Source organism: Eleutherodactylus coqui, chromosome 13 (genome assembly GCF_035609145.1).
Source record: "Eleutherodactylus coqui strain aEleCoq1 chromosome 13, aEleCoq1.hap1, whole genome shotgun sequence".
Lineage (NCBI taxonomy): Eukaryota > Metazoa > Chordata > Amphibia > Anura > Eleutherodactylidae > Eleutherodactylus > Eleutherodactylus coqui.
In genome coordinates, this window is record NC_089849.1 from 89,227,266 (window position 1) to 89,248,974 (window position 21,709).

A 21,709-nucleotide genomic window follows, 5' to 3' on the forward strand; every position below is an offset into this window, starting at 1 on the left:
CTAATAGTTTACACTATCTCCCTCTCCTCGATGTATTTATATCACACACAGTTCACACCGCGGGGTCTGACACCCATTTATCCACATGGATTCTGCATTCACTGGACAGTAACTGCTGTGAGCACTACATCTGCCACAATGCAGTGCAGCAGAATATTACCATCCCAAGCCACAGGACAGTAACTGCTGTGAACACTACATCCTCCACAATGCAGTGCAGCAGAACATTACCATCCCAAGCCACTGGACAGTAACTGCTGTGAACACTACATCCTCCACAATGCAGTGCAGCAGAATATTACCATCCCAAGCCACTGTACAGTAACTGCTGTGAACACTACATCCTCCACAATGCAGTGCAGCAGAACATTACCATCCCAAGCCACTGTACAGTAACTACTGTGAACACTACATCATCCACAATGCAGTGCAGCAGAATATTACCATCCCAAGCCACTGGACAGTAACTGCTGTGAACACTACATCCTCCACAATGCAGTGCAGCAGTACATTACCATCCCAACCCACTGTACAATAAATGCTCTGAATACTACATCTTCCACAATGCAGTGCAGCAGAACATTACCATCCCAAGCCACTGTACAGTAAATGCTCTGAATACTACATCTTCCACAGTGCAGTGCAGCAGAATATTACCATCCCAAGCCACTGTAAGTAAATGCTCTGAATACTACATCTTCCACAATGCAGTGCAGCAGAATATTACCATCCCAAGCCACTGTACAGTAACTGCTGTGAACACTACATCTTCCACAATGCAGTGCAGCAGAACATTACCATCCCAAGCCACTGTACAGTAAATGCTCGGAACACTACATCTTCCACAATGCAGTGCAGCAGAATATTACCATCCCAAGCCACTGGACAGTAACTGCTGTGAACACTACATCTTCCACAATGCAGTGCAGCAGAATATTACCATCCCAAGCCACTGTACAGTAAATGCTCTGAACACTACATCTTCCACAATGCAGTGCAGCAGAATATTACCATCCCAAGCCACTGTAAGTAAATGCTCTGAACACTACATCTTCCACAATGCAGTGCAGCAGAATATTACCATCCCAAGCCACTGTACAGTAACTGCTGTGAACACTGCAACTTCCACAATGCAACACCATATGGCATTTTTACTCCAAATCTCTCTACAGTAAGTCCTCTAAGCATATCTCCCACAATGCACCACAACACATTATTTCCACTTCAAATCACTGTATAGAACCTTGTGTGAACACTTCATCTCCCATGATGCTTTACTGCAAGGCATTTTCCCTTCACACCACTGTACGGTAGCTGGTATGTAGATGGCAGCCCCTCCATACTCTTGGTCTGGGGTGGAATAAGAAGAGCTGCACCCTAGAAAGCACCCACTGCGTCTATGTATATATGTAGTATAATGTTCCTTATTCTTTCCTCTTGTCTGTTCTTACAGTAACGTGAAGCGCAGAATCCAACAGGAGATCGCAAGGACTTTTGATCTTGACGCCAACTCTTTGTATCTTACCAAACCCACCTTCTTCTCCCGCATGAACAGCTCTGAAGCCAAAACCGCACATGACGAATACTGGCATCCACACATTGACAAGGTGAGGATACCCAGCTTGTAAAAACCATTACCGGCAACCATTGCACTGCCTGTGGGGTCTGTCACTCCGCTTTCCAGAGACAGCCCTCTAGTAGTACATTGGCCTTCAGAACCGCAGCTATTTATCACGCTGGCCAATCACAGGTATCAGAGAACCAGCGTGTGCCGAGAATATATTCTAAACATTCCATTTTCACCGTCCTGAACTGTTGACAATGAGTCTGGCCCTCCTATCCGCATGGTACAACAGAAAGCTGGATTCATCCGACCAGGCGATACAAACCCAGATGTAGCAGAGCTGAAGCTGGCATTGAATTGTTCAGCATAACTCAAAACGCTACAAATTTCCCTGCAGTCTTTTACAAAACAACCAATTCTACATCACACAGCCACTTTAGTTGTGTCAAGTGCCGTCTTGGCTCGGCTCCATTTGTATGCGGCGGGCTGATTATGTCTCATTATACAGAGGGCAGGTACAATTCTGTGGACAGGTGTTGCTATGAGTCATTCAATATTTCATCAGCATATAGACGTGGATCCAGGGGGGCAGGCGTTCTCAATGGTTTGTTAGTCTGTGTATGGAGGTCCCTGCTGGGTTTCTGTAGCTGCCGAGAAGAATAATTGAAGCCTCCCTCCAGCTTTGGATCTGCTCCGTCTCCAGTAATAGAGGCCAGAGGTGATCTCCTCCTCAAGTAGGACCTTCTGAGTGCAGAGTCAGGCAGTCCGCCCCCATTACCTGCACAGCTTGGATTGGGACCCTCAGGACGTGTGCTCCTGCGGAGGTTAAACTGCAGCACAGTAAAGAGAGGTGGATGGGGATGCGATGCTGCTTGACCTATGATATACATCTTACTCTAAGCCACTTCCATACAAATGCATCATTATCACACTGTTTTCTCCATCTAACACTTCATCTTGGGGTTGGGGGTAAAATAAGAGAGAGAATTTATTACACAGCAGCCATTGTAGTAAGTTAAAAGGTCCATGAAATGAGATATTGTAGACAAGGTATGAATGCTAGGTAGATATAATTAAAGGGTCCACACACATCCCCCCCTTCCCCGTCTGACCACTTGGAATTCAACCTACTCAATCTAGAAGGCTATGGTCATCTTTAACTATGGATTCCTCTTCAAACCACCAGAGATAAGCAGCACCAAACAAGTTAGTCACTTATCTCCTGCTCTATTGAAAAAAATGTCAGTGTTGTGTAGGATTTGGGGATTCCGGCTTCTGTCACATGTTGGCAGCGATTACGTATTCTAACTTCTTAGTAGGTTAAAAAAAACAAAATAATGATTGTCCAAAAGGGATGTTTCCCTTTAAAGGGATATTCCAGCCAGAAGCATTCATCACTTGTCCACTGGATAGGTAATAAATATTATATTGGTGGGGTCTGAACACCAGATTCCCTGTTACCCTCAACTACAAGGCTGTGGCTAGGAGGAGTTTGAATGAAGCAATGGTCAAGCATATGCCATCCAAAGGCTATGGCACTGACGGACAGTCTTCTGGTGATCTGTGGGGCTTCCAGTGCTCGGACCCCTACCCAGTTAGCATTTGTCAGCTATCCGGTGGATAGTTAATAAATGCTTCTGGATCAATTGCAAATTGTAATATGGACTGTTTGGGCTGCTAGCTGAGGATTTCAGGGGCCAATGGCCACCCATCGTCTTAAAACATTGCATCACGCAGAAACAGTGTGCGCAGTATGGCGGTGCTGCTTTGAGTCCAGGCTGCACTTATTTAGCTGATGGAAGGGAAAGGAGGAGGAGTCAAGTGGTATCATGGCAGTGGGCAACTCTTCCAATGAAGAAGCAGTGTCCTCTGCTGTGCCAACCCCTGCCTGACTCTCTTACTTGGCTGCCCCGCCTGATCTTTCTCTTACTTCTGACTGCCTGAACCGGTCCTCTGAGGATGATAGGCTGCACTCCAGCAAGAAGCAGCTGCTTCTTCAGGCAGCTTGTACATAGAATTGCTGCCCGACCAGCCAGTAACCACCAGTGGTTTCTTTCTTGGTTTGTCTACCACTGTGCCAGTTCCTTCTTTTGGTAGGTTCCCTGTTTAAAAGGGTTATTTAGGAAGGAAAATATTTTAAAACAGACTGAGTTCTGGAATAACATAAAAAAGACATACTCGCCTTCCCCGCTGCTCCGGTTCCACCGGTGTGCAGTCCCCAGCTGGCCTTCACTTCCTGCTTCAGCATGCCAATGATGATGCCATTGGCACCAGGGACATGTGACTACCTCCAGCCTCCATTGGGGCTGTTGAGTATGGCTTTTTCTGTGTTATTCCAGCACTCTAACCTGGTTTGAAAAACAAAATCCTACTTGAATAACACCTTTAAGTTGGGTGAATACCCCAGGGTCTATAAAGGGAACCTATCATTAGTTTGGGGCAGTCTGAAATTTTGATAGGCTCCCTAATTGTTTTATCACTCACCTTCTGGGTGCTCTCCTTAAGAAGAGATGATACCCTTTCCACACCATAGGCCTCTCACTGGCCAAGCAAGGATCCTACTGCACACTTATGAGGGGCAAAAACCCTGAAACAGCTGTCTGTGTATGGTTTTCAATTCTCAGTCATTGTTATAAAGCGTCTGACATCGACTTGCAGGAATTCTGCTTTCCAATGGGTGGAAATTATTTGGTTCATTTCAAAAATAGTTTTCTTTCTCTGAAATGCAGCAGCATGCCAGAGTAAAACATAAATCTCTGTATTGAGGAAGCCTGTTGGACTTTCATACTGCCCGGAGTTTGTATAGCAAGAAATGGATGACAAGTTCCCTTTGTTCCACCACTAGGGCCGGTCTGAGATCTATATTAGTTCAGGGAGTCATTTTTTTTGGTTCTCTATTAGTTTAGAGGCTCTAAATTAATCTAGGGGTCTGGTCTCAAGTCAAAGTTTGTTTATATTACTATAGAGCCTGGCAGAAGAGAGGGCCAAAGATGTTGTTGCACCAAAGTGTGCAATTGTCAAGAGAAATTGTCATGGCTATCTGGGCTGAATGGAGAAAAAAAGGAAAGCGAATGATTGCAATCAGAGAGGATGTCTCCTGTGAGTCACTGGAGCTATCGGTTCTCCTAACATATCTGTTCCATTAAATACTTGTATTACACTAAAACCGCCCATGTAGCGCAGGCGTAATTGTCAACTGGGCATTACCATTTCCCTGTCAAGAGGATGTGTTCCATACAGACAGGTCCTGTTAGCAATGATTGGAAACTGTCAGACTTTGTAGGGGCACAACACTTTGACAAGGGGAAAGTTAAAACTCAATTGTCAATGTTAACACAGAAAAGTAGTGTTGAATATAGACAAGGTGTGGTACGACGGCGGCATTGGTGCAGGGTGGTCTAAAATTAGGGAACAGTCCTCAGCCTATGGTCTGCTTACACTGTTATGGATGGAATATCCTCATTAAGAGAAAAGGCAATAAGTTGAGGGCAAACATGGCAGAAGGTAGAAGTAGGGGCAGCGCACAATGAATTATTCCTTAGAATTCCTTCCCTTTGAAGATGGCGTTCTGAGGCGTCTCACTATCCCTATGTTCTATGTAGTTTCTGGAGAATGTGAAGTTTAGCTTGGACCTTGTATAGTCATATGCATGATGGAGAGGTTCAGTATTCAGTCTCTTGTGCTGGGTGACTGCCACAAAACAGCTCCAGCTCTGCTTCATCCTTCTTGTATGATCTTCCGTCCGTTTGATCAAGTCCTGTTCCTGTAGAGTCTGGCATTGCCTGGTACCAAGAATTGCATGAAGTCACTAGTTGTCGGTGTGCGCAGTCCAGCCAGGCATCTGTCTGAGATTACCGTGGCACAATCTCAAGAGCCGCAGACACATGTTGGATCCCGGCTGATCCACATGACTTGTCTGGCCTTACTAGACCGCTGATACTTTTCTCACATGTCAGGAGAAATAATGGCAGAAACAAGAGAGGTGCTGCTGAGCCAACGGACAGGTCACGGCCTCACGCAGAATAAGCACAGCCTGTACTGAAATACAATGTGCTGCTGCGTATCCTGACTTTCCACTATTTAATTGTCAGTTTGCAAACTGCCACAAAGTCAGCTAATCTCCTTAAATACAGTGCTGTAGGGCCCGGCTCCTATTACTATGTAACTGAGTCTAGGAAATCCCACAAGATCACCGCTCTCTTCTTCTGAAATTATCCGTACTTTAGAGATACCCTGCTCGTTTTACTACTTAAGGCCTCTTTCACACAGTGTCGTTTTAGTGCAGTATAGGCTCGTGAAGAAATCGCTGGTATACTGCACTAAAAAATCACATGAATGGGCAATTAATCGTGCGCAGAAGACCTGAGCTTCATGTGCGTGACAATCGCCCCTTCACTGGAGCAGCATGTTGCTTAAATAAAGTGCAGCTGCTTCAGGAGGAGGGAGAGATGAATTCCCGCAGGGCTTCAGGATTTACCCCATAGCAGGAAGAGAGAGAGCGGGGCTGTGGGGGATTAACCCATAGCCACGCTGTTTATCATCCTGCTATGGGGAAATTCCCCATAGCCTGCTCTCTTTCTCCCTGCTATCGGGATCCCCGAAGGATATCCCCATAGTGCAGAGAGAGAGGGCAGGGCTACAGGGGATCCCCGAGTGATATCCCCATAGCACAGATGGAGCAGGGCTAGGGAGATGGTGGGGCTAGAGGTCTCCTCCTTGGGATTTCACCATTGCAAGTTGAGAGGGGGCAGGGCTAGAGCGTGGGTCTCTCTTGCCGCCCGCTCTCGGGGAAGCGCTCCAACCCTGCCCTCATCTCCCCGGTACGGGGAAATCCCTTGCGGAACCCGACGCTGGGGAAAGAGGTAAAGGGAGTCCCCCACTCTCCCCCCCCCCCCCCGCTGCTGGGGAATTACCCAGCAGTGGTGCTGGAGGAATGCCCCGCTGCTTACAGCGGGACATTTAACCCTTTCCAATCCACTGTCTGACGTCTAAAGACATTCTGCTTGAAGGCTGTACAGCTCTGATGGCGGAACACGTCCGGCAGGGTATTCTTACTGTAGATTACTGGCCGCTCTTTTGTTGGGGGCCTCTTCGGCACATCCCATACCACAGTACTTGCTCTAGCCAGCAGATGGCGCCATTGTATAATGGCAGAAAGAGAAAGCCCCCTAGGAAACTCTGAATCCAAAATTAGATTGCAAAGGGTTAACAATTGCAGCCCAGAAGCACATTTTAAGTGTTCCGCTTTAAACTCCTGTTAGTCCCCGCGGGGATTAAGGGAACCCCCGGGGAGATAAACGAAACTCTCGAGGCTTCCCCTCATCCCCTCGGGGACTAACAGGAGTTCACAGCGGGACATTTAAAACGTGCTTCTGGGTGTAGCTGCCCCACTGTTGTCCCTCTGTCACAGAAAACCTCCTAATGGCTTCTGATATGTTTAAAGAGCATCGGACACAGCTAACCTCCTGCACCCATAGGAGTCTATGGAGACTCCTGCGCAGCATGCACCAAAGATAGGTCAGGTGCTGTCTTTCAATGCAGCACGGACCTTAGTTTTGGGTATTGTAGCCACGCATGTCTTATCTTTTTAAGGTGCGAGTTTTTTGCACGTCTAAAATTCCTTCATTTGAATGTTTCTATAGGAAACTAACTATTGGTTCTAATAGACGCGATGTTTTCATGCACATATTATGCGTGAAAACGTCACCCGTGCGAATGAGGCCTCACTCTGTCTTTGGCCTCTCTGAGGTCAGCACACTCCTCTCCTGAACAGCTCTGTGCTGCTGTGGACCCCTTCACTTTATAACCGTCATTCTCTGACCTGAGCTTATGTCCTCAAATACTATACACTGCTGGGGGGGCCTTGCTTTTTCCCCTGTGGAACGCTTAAGTGTGTGACTTCCCACAAGGGCACCCTGATGCTGAAATACTCTGTGCCGTCAGGGACATGCTCATTTCCATGGAACTTTAAACCACTTTCCTCCCACATCTTTTTATTCTCCTCCTCAAATAATGACACTGCATGAAAGAATGCAATTCTGATCTGGAGCCTCGCTGGTTCCGGAGGAGGAAACTACCCCCAAAGTCTTATTGCAATGAGACACGAGTCCGCAAGTCTCTCAGCCATGACAAATCCTGTAAGGTTAGTAAGAGACGCTTTAAACGGACCTCTGCTATCTGCCATTCCTGTACATCCTTTGCATTTAGGGATTACCAGTCTTGATATAGGTTGATCTACACAAATGTATATTTAAAGGGGTTTTCCTTAGAAAATACTATTGATGACCTGACCTATCCTATCAATAATTGATCGGCTGGTGTCCGTCGCTCAGGACCCCGACCGATCAGCTGAGCCGGCGCTTGCTGTCAGCGCCGCAAATGCACAGTGGTCGGAGCTGAAGCAGCAGGAGTCTTCGCGCCGACTGCTGTGCAGTGGCCAGCGCTTGTAACTGCAGGCACAGCTTGCATTAATTTCAATGAGAGCCGTGCCTGCAGTTACAAGCACCGTCCACTACATGGAGGTTGGCGCAGAAACTTCCACTGCTTCCACTCCGACCGTATGCGCCCACTCGCCTGATCAGTCGGGTCCCGAGCGACGGAACCCAGCCAATCAACTATTGATGACCTATCCTGAGGATAGGTCTTCAATAGTTTTCTCCCTGGAAAGTCCCTTTAAAGAATATTGCAGAACTACACTGTATGCCATAAAAAACCACAATCACTCTGTGTACGTGGCTAATCTTACTGACCCCTCTGGTCTACTGCTTTATATAGTTATTAGGGCTTTATATTAGGCTAGCGCGGATGAACCCTCTTGCCACCTTGTTAGGCCAATGTCCGTCACTCTCTCTGAGGACAGTAGAAATTTCCTATTAGCCACTTGAAGGGGAAATTACAGCTCTTTAGCATCATACAAATTGTTTTCTACTCAATGACCCATACGATTATCAGATCGATGGATTCTGACCCCCCAGTTCAGGGACAGAGGAAGGGAAATGGAGATTGAGGCCATTAATGTCACTGGAACAGTTTTATGTCTTTTAAAGATTGCATCTCTGCAAAGGACGGAATGAGGTCAAATTGCAGCTTAAGAAACGGGCGATGCATTGTAATATCTGATAGTGCCCCCCTTCCCTTTTCTTTATTACATATAGATTTTCTGCCCGTTATATATACATATGATAGCATAGTGGTTGCCAGACTTAAAGGGGGGGTCTGAGATCTTTGTTTTCTATAAAACACAGCTCCACCTGCCCTAAAACAACAAATAAACATGTACTCAGCTCTCCGTGCTATGTTCCGCACCACTGCTCGGTCCTCCCTCCCATTGTTTGTTGAAAGGCTGCAGTCCTGCCTGTTCACAGGATGCTGTGGCCAATGACAGAGCTTATTGATCGATTGCTGAGCCTTGTCATTGGCTGCAGCAGCCTGTGACACCTCATAAACAGGCTGCGCAGTGTTGGATACAGCGGGGAGAGGTGAATATATGCTATTTGTTGCTTTATGGCAAGGAGAGCCGTATCTTATAGAAAACAAAGATCTTGGACAACCCCTCATAGATGGAACTGGAGCAGATTCACCGCTCCCATTAACCCATTTATGACCAGAATGTTTTGTCCTAAAGAACCAGACAGTTTTTAGCGATTTTTATGCATGTAGTGATTTTATGGCCCTGTTTTTTTTTCTAATTTTTAAAAATATTTTATTAGGGGTAGTGTGTACAAAAAGTTTAGAATTTGTTTCTTATTTATTGTCATTTATTTTTAAAATTTAGTATATTAACTCTAAAATAAAGTAGAGGAGTGGGTTCTCCTTTTTGTTTTGGTCATTTTGATATATATCTTGTATTGTCTAGGATTACAGGGCGGCTATGGCGACAGTTTAGGTCGGTGTGGGTGTTTTTTTTTTTAAAACATATTTCTATTTTATTCTTTAATTTTTTTTTTACCTATTTGTATTTTTTTTTTGTATAAATATCCCCCATGACCTCTGGGGGACATTCACAATGTCATTTTCTTTTTCTTATTTCACAGCTTTCCATTGTAATTGGGACATTCCCCTATTGTGATATTAGTCCCTGGCAGATCTGAACTGGGTCTGCTAAGACCCAACATGTCTGCTGTGCCGGGGGTCGCTGACGATCAGGTGAACGACAGGTCCGGTTGAGATAACGGCACTGCATCTTCCTTTATTCACTACATAGCGTTCACTGAGCATAAATAGCTTTGGTCTTCTCCTTGGGGTCCCTGGCTTTCTCTGACAGCTGACCACATGACTTGCTCCTGCGAGATTTTAGGAGCAGGACCTTTAAACTCACCCCATACATGTACAATGACATGGATATAAAGACCAAGTGCCGTGCCTCTATAGCACTTGGCTTTTGTTAGAAGGATTGTTTGGTTTAAAACCCCATTTTTGCATACACTTATTCTGGAATATTATACGTTTTTTGAGGGGTTCCTCTATGCAGGGTACTTGTTATCTGGCCAAAGTAGAGGGCAGTTGCTATAACAGTCTCTTGCTTTGGAAGACCTGTGTAGTGCTGGTAGTGACTGGAAGGGGTATGCCCATCTTATAAAGCAATGGCATATTATTGGATATGTCATGGCTTTATGTTCGGGAGAGTGGTGGACATCTGGGAACCCACACCAATTATGAGAAAAAAGGGTCCACAGCACAAGTTTAATGCTGCCCCTCATTACTGTCTTCATATAAAGGTCCGGGGAGGGGTTGCAGCTGCAGTATCTCTCCCTCAGTGTGTCTGTGAGAGAGGAGAACTGTAAAACTCGGATCACACAGTAAAGTAAGTGCCCCCCAACTCGGCAGTCTTAGGAAGAGAAAATGGGAGGAGGAAGGGAAGAAGCAACCAAATGCGACCTGATACATATGACTTATCTCGCTCCAATACATATAATACACATCTAGAGCGGTCTGAGAAGAGATTGGGACCTTTGTAAATAATAGGCATACTTTGATAGTTCCTCCATTTACAGTCCGAGGCTAAAAACTTATCCTGACCTAGTCCTGCTCACACAGAGGAGTTCAGATCTCAAGGTATACAGCAAATACTCCACTATACTCTTCTTTATATCTCTAGATGGCATTTGTTCTTCCTTACTCTTCTTCTTGGCTCAACATATTCTGAGATGAGTGGCATAAGATAATCGGCTTTGAATAAAAGTGATTTTCAATACCCTGTAGGGAGATGTGTATGCTGTATTTGTGTGCTGCAGCCTGTCAAAGGTTTTTCTAGTATGACACAATATTGTTAGGAGTTCCTATCATGAGAACTGAAGTCCTTAACAAACTTCACAGAAAGTTAAGGTTGGACACATCTCTACAAGGCGCCTAGAAGATACGCCTGCAGACTAGAACTCCTGCAGGATAAAATGCAGCTCATTTATTATCGAAATCCTGATGAAAACAGAAAGGAAAACAAGTTAATTATACCCATTGTGTTGTATCTCAGTCTCTGCAGGAAAAAATAGCAGATACACTCATTGTCAGACCAATCCCTCCCCTGGAAGTTGTAACGCTGATATAAATAAGTATTACAATATCAGAGCAAAAGCTTAATTTATTGTAGAGAACTAACCCCTGTAGGGAGGCTCTAGTACCCTGTTGTACGACCTCTAGCTTGGATACAAGATGTGATACGGGTGGGCATGGAGGCTCTAGTACCCTGTTGTACCGCCTCTAGCTTGGATACAAGATATGTTACTGGCGGGCATGGAGGCTCTAGTACCCTGTTGTACTGCCTCTAGCTTGGATACAAGATGTGATACAGGCGGACATGGAGGCTCTAGTACCCTGTTGTACCACCTGTAGCTTGGATACAAGATGTGATACAGGTGGGCATGGAGGCTCTAGTACCCTGTTGCACTGCCTCTAGCTTGGATACAAGATATGTTACTGGCGGGCATGGAGGCTCTAGTACACTGTTGTACCGCCTCTAGCTTGGATACAAGATATGATCTGGGAGGTACGGAAGCTCTAGTAAACTGTTGTACCGCCTCTAGCTTGGATACAAGATGTGACATGGGTGGGCGTGGAGGCTCTAGTACCCTCATCTACCACCTGTAGCTTGGCTACAAGATGTGATACAGGAGGGCATGGGGGCTCTAGTACCCTGTTGTGCCTCCGTTTAAGCTTGGATACAAGATATGTTACTGACGGGCATGGAGGCTCTAGTACCCTGTTGTACCGCCTCTAGCTTGGATACAAGATTTGAAATGGGATGGCATGGAGGCTCTAGTACTCTGATGTACCACCTGTAGCTTGGCTTCAAGATGTGATACAGGCGGGCATGGAGGCTCTAGTACCCTGTTGTACCGCCTCTAGCTTGGATACAAGATGTGATACAGGCGGGCATGGAGGCTCTAGTACCCTGTTGTACCGCCTCCAGCTTGGATACAAGATGTCATATGGGAGGGCAAGGATGCTCTAGTACACTGTTGTACCACCTCTAGCTTGAAAACAAGATATGATACAGGTGGGCATGGAGGCTCTAGTACCCTGTTGTACTGCCTCTAGCTTGAATACAAAATGTGATACAGGTGGGTATGGAAGCTCTAGAACCTTGATGTACCACCTGTAGCTTGGCTACAAGATGTGATACAGGAGGGCATAGAGGCTCTAGTACCCTTTTGTACTGCTTCTAAGCTTGGATAGAAGATATGTTACTGGCGAGCATGAAGGTTCAAGTACCCTGTTGTACAGCCTCTAGCTTGGATACAAGATGTGATATGGGAGGTATGAAAGCTCTAGTACACTGTTGTACGGCCTCTAGCTTGGATATGAGATGTGATACAGGCGGGCATGGAGGCTCTAGTACCCTGTTGTATCACCTGTAGCTTGGCTACAAGATGTGATACGGGAGGGCATGGTGGCTCTAGTGCCCTGTTGTACCACCTCTAGCTTGGATACAGGATGTGATACGGGCGGTCATGGAGGCTTTAGTACCTTGTTGTACCTCCTATAGCTTGGATACAAGATGTGATATTGGTGGGCATGGAGGCTCTAGTACCCTGATGTACCACCTGTAACTTGGCTTCAAGATGTGATACAGGAGGGCATGAAGGCTCTAGTACTCTGTTGTACCGCCTCTAGCTTGGATACAAGATGTGATATGGGGGGGCAAGGAGGCTCAAGGACCCTGTTGTACCTCCTCTAGCTTGGATACAAGACGTGATACAGGTGGGCCTGGAGGCATACAAGAAAGAGCCTCTTGTGGTCTCAGAGCATGGGCCATCCATATTGTATATGGCCATTTATTTTCTAAAATGTTCTCTATTGCATATAATGTACTTTAATATTTTTCTAGGTTTATTTTGAGCAGGCCCCCCTTTACATTAGGATCTGGAAAATATCTTGTCACATGCCCCCCCAGTGGACTCTCATGACACTACCCCACTAGTCTCATGTGTCCATACCATTACTATGACAGCCCTGAATCCTTATGAACTGGAGTTAGAGGTGGGGCTTCCTTGTCTTTTTTTCTGATTGGCACGTTGGGGGCACAGATAGGTGTCACTGTTTCAGCTTTGACAGAGATTTGTGTAGATACCCTAACCTAACCCAATGGCTGATTCCTTTTAAATAGATGTTAGTGATGTGATAATTTTCACTTATTTTACAAACTATTCATAAATAATTACATGAGAACCCCCCTAACTGCCCTATAGAAATGTAAAACTGCCACATGGAAACCCAACCTGAAGGTCAAGAGTTAAAGCGACTCTCCAGTCCTGGGACATAATTTTGATTTAGGACGTTGGAGGTAGTTAAATTAGATGTTTTGATCTGTGCCGATGTCCCTCCCATCCGTTGGTTCAGAGTTCTATAATTGGTCGTCCAAGATGACCAACACAATCTTCAGAATATTTAATCTCCACAGTGCATTGGTAGTACTAGACTACCAATGCACTATACCTGCTCTGTGATTGGCCAGTGTTGCTCACATGATTAGTGTGGACCAATCAGAGAGCATTAGGTAGTTAGAAAATTGTGGTGGCCATTTTAGATGGCCAGTTTTGGGCCCCAGAGCTGGAGGATGAGTGGAACAGGGACGAGTAATATAAATCACTCCTCTTAGACCTGGAACAACAGAATTTTATGGTCCGGGGACCATAGGGTCGCTTTAATATTACGAGGCTTGATATGACTGTAATTAGCTGATGTCTCTATGTCTCCAGGTGACCTATGGATCTTTTGACTACACCTCCTTGCTCTATCTGTCTGACTACTCCAGAGACTTCGGTGGAGGAAGGTTTATATTCATTGATGAGAAGACGAACAGCACCTTGGAGCCCAGACTCGGTAAGAACCTAAAAAAAAGAAAATAAAACTGTTGCTGAACTCCTCATGAGGATTCATTGTTTGGGAACATCCCCATTAGGAATTAGTAGCAGCACCTGGTTTCCTTAGTCTCTTATTACGGCGGAACGTTTCTCGCCTTGTCTCAGCCGGAGGGAAAATCTGGATGTCTCTCAAGCCTCAGTAAATCCTCAAGTTGACTCCACAGCAATCTGAGCTCTTGGATAGCACATTCTTAAAAGAAAAGATAAAAACTGTGTTGTACAGACTTTGTGCTCGTATATTCAGTGGTAAAACACTGTCTCCACATGTTAGCGATTTGTGGCTGTTATGGCCAAAAAGTGGGGGCTAATAAAGGTCTAAAAAGAAGCCATACCTACCTTTCCAGTGCACCCTACCCCAACGGTTCTTGCTCAGATTCCTGCCGAGGCCAGCGATTGTCTGAGCGGTTACATGAGCGATAAATGGCCCGTGACCACTGCAGTCTCTTCCGGGATTGGACCAGCAGTCAGTGGTGTTGGACTTGAGAGGCTGCTAAAAAGGGGAGTAGGGCTTTTTTCTTTAATTTTACACTTCTCATATTTTTTGTAATCTTAGAAAATCCTTTTAATAATAGTCTTGACACTTCCTATTCTGTAGAGAAAAATTTTCAGTTCGTATCTGAAAGGTAAAGCTGATATATAGATCGCTCAGGATCCGCCATTTACAATAGTTAATGGTCATAGCTCACCTCCTCCTCCCCCCTGCACAATGACATTTGCACAGGTCACTGAGCATGCCTAGAACACTCTTGCATTGAAGTCAATGACATATATTTATCAAACGGTTTAAAATTTGCAACTTTAACCCTTTCCAATCCAATTTGAATCTTGGTTTTCCTAGGGGGCTTACTCTTTTTCTGCCATTACACAACGGCACTATCTGCTGGCTAAAGCCAGTACTGCATGAGGTGACACGTTGGATAGGCTCCGACAGCAGAGAGGCTGGCAATATACAGTAAGAGAACCCCGACGGACGTCTTCCAATATCAGAGCTGTACAGCCTTAAATCATAATGTTCTCAGAAGTCAGACAGTGGATTGGAAAGGGTTAAACTTTTCTTGATACTTTTAAAAAGGGTTGTGGCTTAGCATAGGCAAATGTGTCCTCCTGTGGACCGCCAGGCTTATTATAATTTACGCCTGAAAATTGGCGTAGATTTCAATTTCAGGCACATGGAGAACCAGAGGGGCATTTCATATATTAATTTATAAGTTAGGTGTCACTTTTTCAGCGCACAGTTTATTCGTTTTGGCATATGAAACACTAGTCGTAATAAACATGCCCCGATGAGACCCCTCCGGTCTGTTTTGTCTACAGCCCATGGGGCTACTGTACAATACAGTAAATAATAGGCTATTATTCAACTTAGTGGCCAAAGCTATTTTTTTCAAATTCTGTAAATAATGACATTTAACTAAAAAAACAATTGCCATAAATGTAAAAAAAATCATGTTTAACATGAAAAATTGATTGTGGAGCGGACCCGCCCCCTTACGTCATGACTCCACTGCATTACTAAGCAACGGTACCGCTCACAATGTGGAGCTGCGATGCCTGCCTACTATGGCCAACTCCGACGTCAGCGGGTGATACCAGAATGATTGGTTGTAAGTTCTGGGATGGGGTGTCCCAGAGGCAAGGGATGTATCTATTTGGAATATTTGACAACAACTAGTCTCAGAATGACGATACTTGTTTCCAATATGCATTGGTTACCACCCAGTTGTGGGTGGGCTTAGTAAGGAGTATTGTCTGATTGGCCTGGGATGTGCTACACCCCTAGGAGGTGGCCATAAGCCAGGGCTTTATAAGAACAGACCTAGTGTCACTCTGGTCATTTGTCTCCAGCCTACCATTAAGGCTGGTGACGCTGCTGGACTTTTTTATTTTGGTACAAGGGGGACTTGGGCTACGTTGTGCTACTTTAGTTTATCAGATAGACATAACCATTAGCCAAGAAAAAAGTTATTGAACCATACCTCTACACCAGTTGGGCATTACTAATTGTTCTTGGTGAATTTTTCTCCCCCCCCCCCCCCCCAGCCCCCTAAAAGGGGTTGTTTCAACAATTCTATCAAGCTTATTTTGTGTGGTTCCTGGGTTATTACAGCAGAAATGCGTCGAACCAGTAGAATCAGGTAAACCACCTCAGTGTTAAGAATTTGAGATGAAACCAAATCCTTGACTATACTAGGAATTTTTACTTATTTCACCAATTACATCATTCAGGACAATTGGGAATAGGGTCATCTGAGAATAATCCCCAGTATTATGTTTCTTTTGAAACGGGGATGTTTTCTTCTGAAGTTGAATGACCTTTTTCATATGCTCATTCAGCTTTAAACACCTGAGGGAGATTTTTCAATCTGGGCTACTAGACTGGGACATCTTCTTGCGTTTTGTCCTTGAGGTGCATGTTGATTTTCCCAGTCTTACATATTTTTGACTATCTATTAAGGAAGTCCTAAGGAGCTGCTTTAGGCCCCCTGCACACAGGCAGAAATTCCGCGGCGGGATTTCTCGCAGAATTTCCTCTCGTGCCCGCCTGCATAGGATTGCATTAGATAACGCAATCCTAGGCAGACTGCCATGATTTGAAAATTCACGCGGAAAACAAATCGCGGCAGGTTCTATTTCTGTGCGGGTCTTGCAGAGGCCCACACAGAAATGTCAGTGGTGACGCACCGGCCCCTCTCTGCGTATGCGCCGGCTGGGCAGCAGTCGGCACACAGCGCAGAGAGGAGACGCCGGGAACGGGTAAGTCGCAGGCCTCTGCAGGGGCACGAGACCGCATCCCGCTGCGGGAATTCTCGCAGTGGGATCCGACCCGGCTGTCTGCAGGAGGCCACACTGTCACATCTGTTTGCACTTTCGTGCTGAGGGGTATGCTGAAGTTCCGTAGCTCGTCATACTTGACCACCAAATCAGCAGCTCCAAAATAGTGCTCCGCAAAGATTGATAAATGGCTGCTTGGAGTGATACTTCCCTCTAAGGGGCACTATATCTCCTCTGAGGATGCTATTTGTTTGTTTGAAGCCGGGTCTAATCGTTTTAGAGTTATTTATTACTACAAGTTAAGTTTTAAAGAGACAAATAATCTACTCAGTGAAGCCCTCCTATACAAATATAAGTGATCCTTCTGCTACAGTGAAATAGCAGGAAACATTGATTGAAGCGATCGGCCTTAATTCCTTTCAAGTGCAACTAACTTTTCAGAATAAGTTGCCGTCTGTGCAGGAGAAAGAACACCATCTCTGGTCATTGTACGACTTGTATCCTGTGTTTAGCCAATAGATAAAATAGATTTTTAGTTCACTAATGGAGAATCAAACCAGATGTAACGAGGCTGAGACGATGCAGGGTGAGCGCACAGCCGGGCACGGGCAATGCAATTACAAACCAGAGTGAAAAGAGGAACCTCAATTGGAAAAAAATAAAATCACTTCTTTATTAGAAACATCAAAAGCAAAAGAGTGCCACCCAAAACGGCCTCATTCCCTGCTTGTCTTTAGGCTGCATTCCCACGAACGTATATCAGCTCGGTTTTCACGCCGAGCCGATATACGTCGTCCTCATGTGCAGGGGGGGAGGATGGAAGAGCCAGGAGCAGGAACTGAGCTCCCGCCCCCTCTCTGCCTCCTCTCCGCCCCTCTGCACTATTTGCAATGGAGAGAGGTGGGATGGGGGTGGGGCTAAGTGTCGATAATTAGCCCTGCCCCGTTCCGCCTCTCCCCATTGCAAATAGTGCAGAGCGGCGGAGAGGAGGCAGAGAGGGGGTGGGAGCTCAGTTCCTGCTCCTGGCTCTTCCATCCTCCCCCTCCTGCACATGAGGACAACGTATATCAGCTTGCCGTGAAAACCAAGCTGATATACGTTCGTGGGAATGCAGCCCCCAGGGGCTGTCCAAGCAAAGGGAAACTCCTGTTAATTGATCCACTATGCCTCAAAATAACCAAAATAACAAATCAGCAGTTAAGGCCAATTTAGACACAACGATTATCGCTAGAGATGAGCGAGCGTACTCGCTCGTCTCAAAAGATTCGGGTGCCGGCGGGGAGCAGCGTGGGAGATCGGGGAGGAACTGGGGGGGGGGGAGATCTCTCTCTCGCTCTCTTCCCCCCACTCCCCCCTGCTTACTCCCGCAACTCACCGCTCTCCCCCGCCGACACCCGAATCTTTTGAGACGAGCGGGCAGGTACTTGCATAAGGCACTACTCGCTCGAGTAGTTTGCCTTAGTGAGTACGCTCGCTCATCTCTAATTATCGCTCAAAATTCGCTCAAAAGCCGTCTTTTGAGCGATAATCGTTGCGTGTAAATGTGCCCATCTTTCAGTTTTCTGCCGAACAATGCTCTTCAGTTCGGCTTCAAATCCGTCGTTCAGCAGAACAGCTCTTAAGACGGACCGCACACTGTGTTCTGCCGGTGTGCGCTGATAACAGCTGATTTCATTGTATCAGCTTTCTTCAGCTATCAGCCCCGCCGGCAACAAAGAGAATTTATTCAGAGAACAGCAGGCAGTCCTCTGAATAAATTCAGCTCCTGGCAGCTCACATGCTGCTAATTGGTACTAATAGGCATTAGTACCAATTAGTAGATTATGCAAAATGATCGCTCAAAAGCCATCTTTTGAGCGATCATCTTTGTGTCTAAATAGGCCTTTACTCACATCTCCCTGTTCGTCTTCCACCGCTGGCTTCAGCCTCCCTGTGATGTCACTTGGCAGGCTGCGCTCGTCTACAAACAAGCTGTAGCAGCCAATGACCGCACACATCGTTCATGGCTGAGCACTGTCTTTGGCTGCTACAGCAGGTTTACGGGACCGTATGATAAAACACAGCGTTTTACTGGCGTGTGGAGCTGCATATCACCTGGCCTGTAATCACGTATGCATGCGTATATCAGTGTATCTCACGCACGCTGTCACGCACTGGCTTCCTGTGGTTTTTGTTTTCTTTAACTTTTAACTCGTGTTTCCTAGCAACATGCGTGAACATGCTGTACATTGCGTATGTACAGCATTTTTGTATGCACCCATAGAAAACATTAGGGCTCTATTGTGCGTAATACACGGTAAAATAGAAGATGCTGCGTTCTTTTTTTCTTTTCTTTTTTATGCTCGTATTATTTGCAGTGAATATACGCAAGTGTGAATGGATCAATGAAAGTGAATGTACTGGCATTGACTCCATACAAAGTGTATTATGCACGCGTACATTGAGCGTGTAATATGCAATTTAACTACACTTGTGTTAGCCCGACCTAACGCACAACAAATTTTGCATATGAAATACTAACATAGGGGGACTTATAGTAAAGTAATACAAATCAGACTTGAAATTCAGACCAAAATATGTTCAGCAGTTTTTCTTCCGCAATACCCAAGTAATGCACTCTACATATTGTAATTCACATGTCTGACTATAAATAAGGAAAATGACCCGTTACTGAAAATGACCCGTTGATTGTAAAATGATCCGTAGGCAACGACCATGGCCGGATTTCTGCTGCATTTTACGTGCGAAAATCCGCGGCGTTTCCCCGCAGCTATTAGGTTCTATTGAACCTAATAGCTCAATGTTCACGCTGCAGAATTCCACTGCATGAAATAACCCGCGGCATGTTCTAAATGCTGCGGGAATATGCGCGGCCGGCTTCCATTGTAGTCAATGGAAGCCGGCCATCACGCTATACTTCCGCTGTAGTAAAGTGGAAGTATTGCGTGAATACGCTTCCCCGCACACCGCCGGCCGCGTCATGTGACACTGTGGGACGCGAGTGGTAAGTATGGGGGTTTTGGGGGGCGCCGTGGAGGAGTCCGTCACGGCCGTGGGCATGAGCCCTAAATCGTTCAGGGTTTAAGCTGCATAAAATCCTGAACGATGAGAGTTCAGTGTAAATAGCAGCCGTTCAGTACTGAACTCTGCTTACAGTGAATGGAGAGGGGCGGGGAGAGCAAGGAGTGAATTCTCCTCCAGCCGCCCTGGCCCCCTGCTGGCCACTCTGTGAGCCAGCCAGCGATACCCGCCCCTGTGTAATAGCATGGGAACGAGTATACATGGGGACAGGTGTTGGGAATCGTTTGCCCGACATTCATCCAGTGTAAAAGGGCCTTTTTAGGAGGGGATCCGGATGAACTTTAATCCGGCCACGGGGAACCCAATGCACGCTTTCCATAGCATTGCTATGGAAAGTGCTGCCCCCCCTGTCCACGAGTGGAGAATCATTGCCGCGATTCTCCGCAGTCAGCCTATCTGTCAGATAAGCTGACAGCGGAGATCCGTCTGCCGGCTCCTGCTCCCGCGGCGGAGATCCCCTGGATATCGCAACGCCCGTGGACAGGCAGCCTTAAGTGTTTTAGAACTTTCAGCTAATTTTCCCTTCAGCAACCACTACAGGCCAAGTAGAGTACTGCATGCATTCATTCAAATGTATGGTCAGGCATGTAATCATGATCAGATCTGTTACAACAGGATACTCTACTAGGGTATGTTCACACAAACCGTCAGCAAGCAGCATCACAATCAGCAGAACAATGGCATTGTCGTCTTAAAAGGGTATTCTGGTTGGAACTAGTTATTCCCTATCCAATAGATAACCAGCTGTTTAGTTGGGGTCTGACTGCTGGGACCCGCATGGATCCAGAGAACAGGGTTCTACTAGGTGCCCAAATGAACAGAGAGGAGGTTACATAAGTACGTTATGCTCCATTGATTTCAATGAAAGTGCCACAAATTGCAGAGTTCAAGCCCTTGGCAAACTCTGGCACTCTCATTGAAATTAATGGAGGGTGTCGTGCCTGCGCTACAGCCTCTCAGTGTGTTCTTGGGATTGGGGAATGGATCCCCACCAATCAGCTAGTTATTGCAGCCCGTGGATAGAGAATAACTTGTTCCAACTGGAACACTCCTTTAGGGCTTATTCACAGGAGTGTATATTGGCCGCGCCCGGCTGATATACACTGCCCATTTGATACATTGGTTTACAATGCATCAGTTTACATGGGCGTATTACTGCAGCGCAAAAGTGCCCGGCCAGCTAATATGGCGCATACAAGCGAATTTGGGCCAGGCTTTTACGCCAGCCAGGATAGATAGTTCAGGAACTATCTTCCTGGCCGGAATACGTTGACCGCTGCCATACACTCCTATGGGAGCCTATGGTAGCTGCCGGAGAAGGGAGGTGGGAGGGAGTGTAGCAGCATGACTGCTAAACTCCCACCCCCTTCCCTCCTTGCCGTTTGCAATAGGAGGGGGCGGGAGCTAGTTGCTAATCTCCTGACCCCTCTTCACCTCTTGTCGTCTGCCAGAAACGGGAGGAGACGGGCGGGAGCTTAGCAACTAGCTCCCACCCAGTTCCGCTCCCTTCCCTTGCCGAGAGCCGTTGAGCCGGAGGAAAGGGGGAAGGCAGTTTAGCAAAGCTAAACTGTCTCCCCCCGCCTGACGGCAATCCGGGCTCAGGGTATATGCGCTGGGCCATCTGTACAGGCGCACAAACGGCAGATTTGTGTGCTCGTTCACACATTTTTACGGCGCCAGTGGGCGCATATAAAAACGCCTAAGCTCATGTGAATAAGCCTTTAAAAGAAGAGTACTACAGGTCCTAGAATGTCTCCTATATTAGAGGCTACTATTAATTACCATGGCACTAGTGTTATACTTTACATTCACTCTGTGCCCCCTGTGTTACCTCTTGTCTGTTTCGGTTTGCCATCTAATAGCCCGTTATGAGACACAATTATATTTATATGTTTGGTTAATTATTTAGCTTTTTACATATTAGCTGATTTCT

General features: G+C 46.1%; 1 protein-coding gene across 2 annotated transcripts in view; it reads left to right on the top strand.

Moving 5' to 3' along the window:
* OGFOD3 (2-oxoglutarate and iron dependent oxygenase domain containing 3) overlaps nt 1-21,709 on the top strand; it is a 94,521-nt gene that overhangs the window by 44,220 nt on the left and 28,592 nt on the right. For both annotated transcript variants that reach the window (XM_066588163.1, XM_066588164.1), the window contains 2 exons: nt 1,454-1,607; nt 13,759-13,882. In XM_066588163.1, the coding sequence (XP_066444260.1) occupies nt 1,454-1,607; nt 13,759-13,882 (278 nt within the window). The remainder of the gene's footprint in view (nt 1-1,453; nt 1,608-13,758; nt 13,883-21,709) is intronic.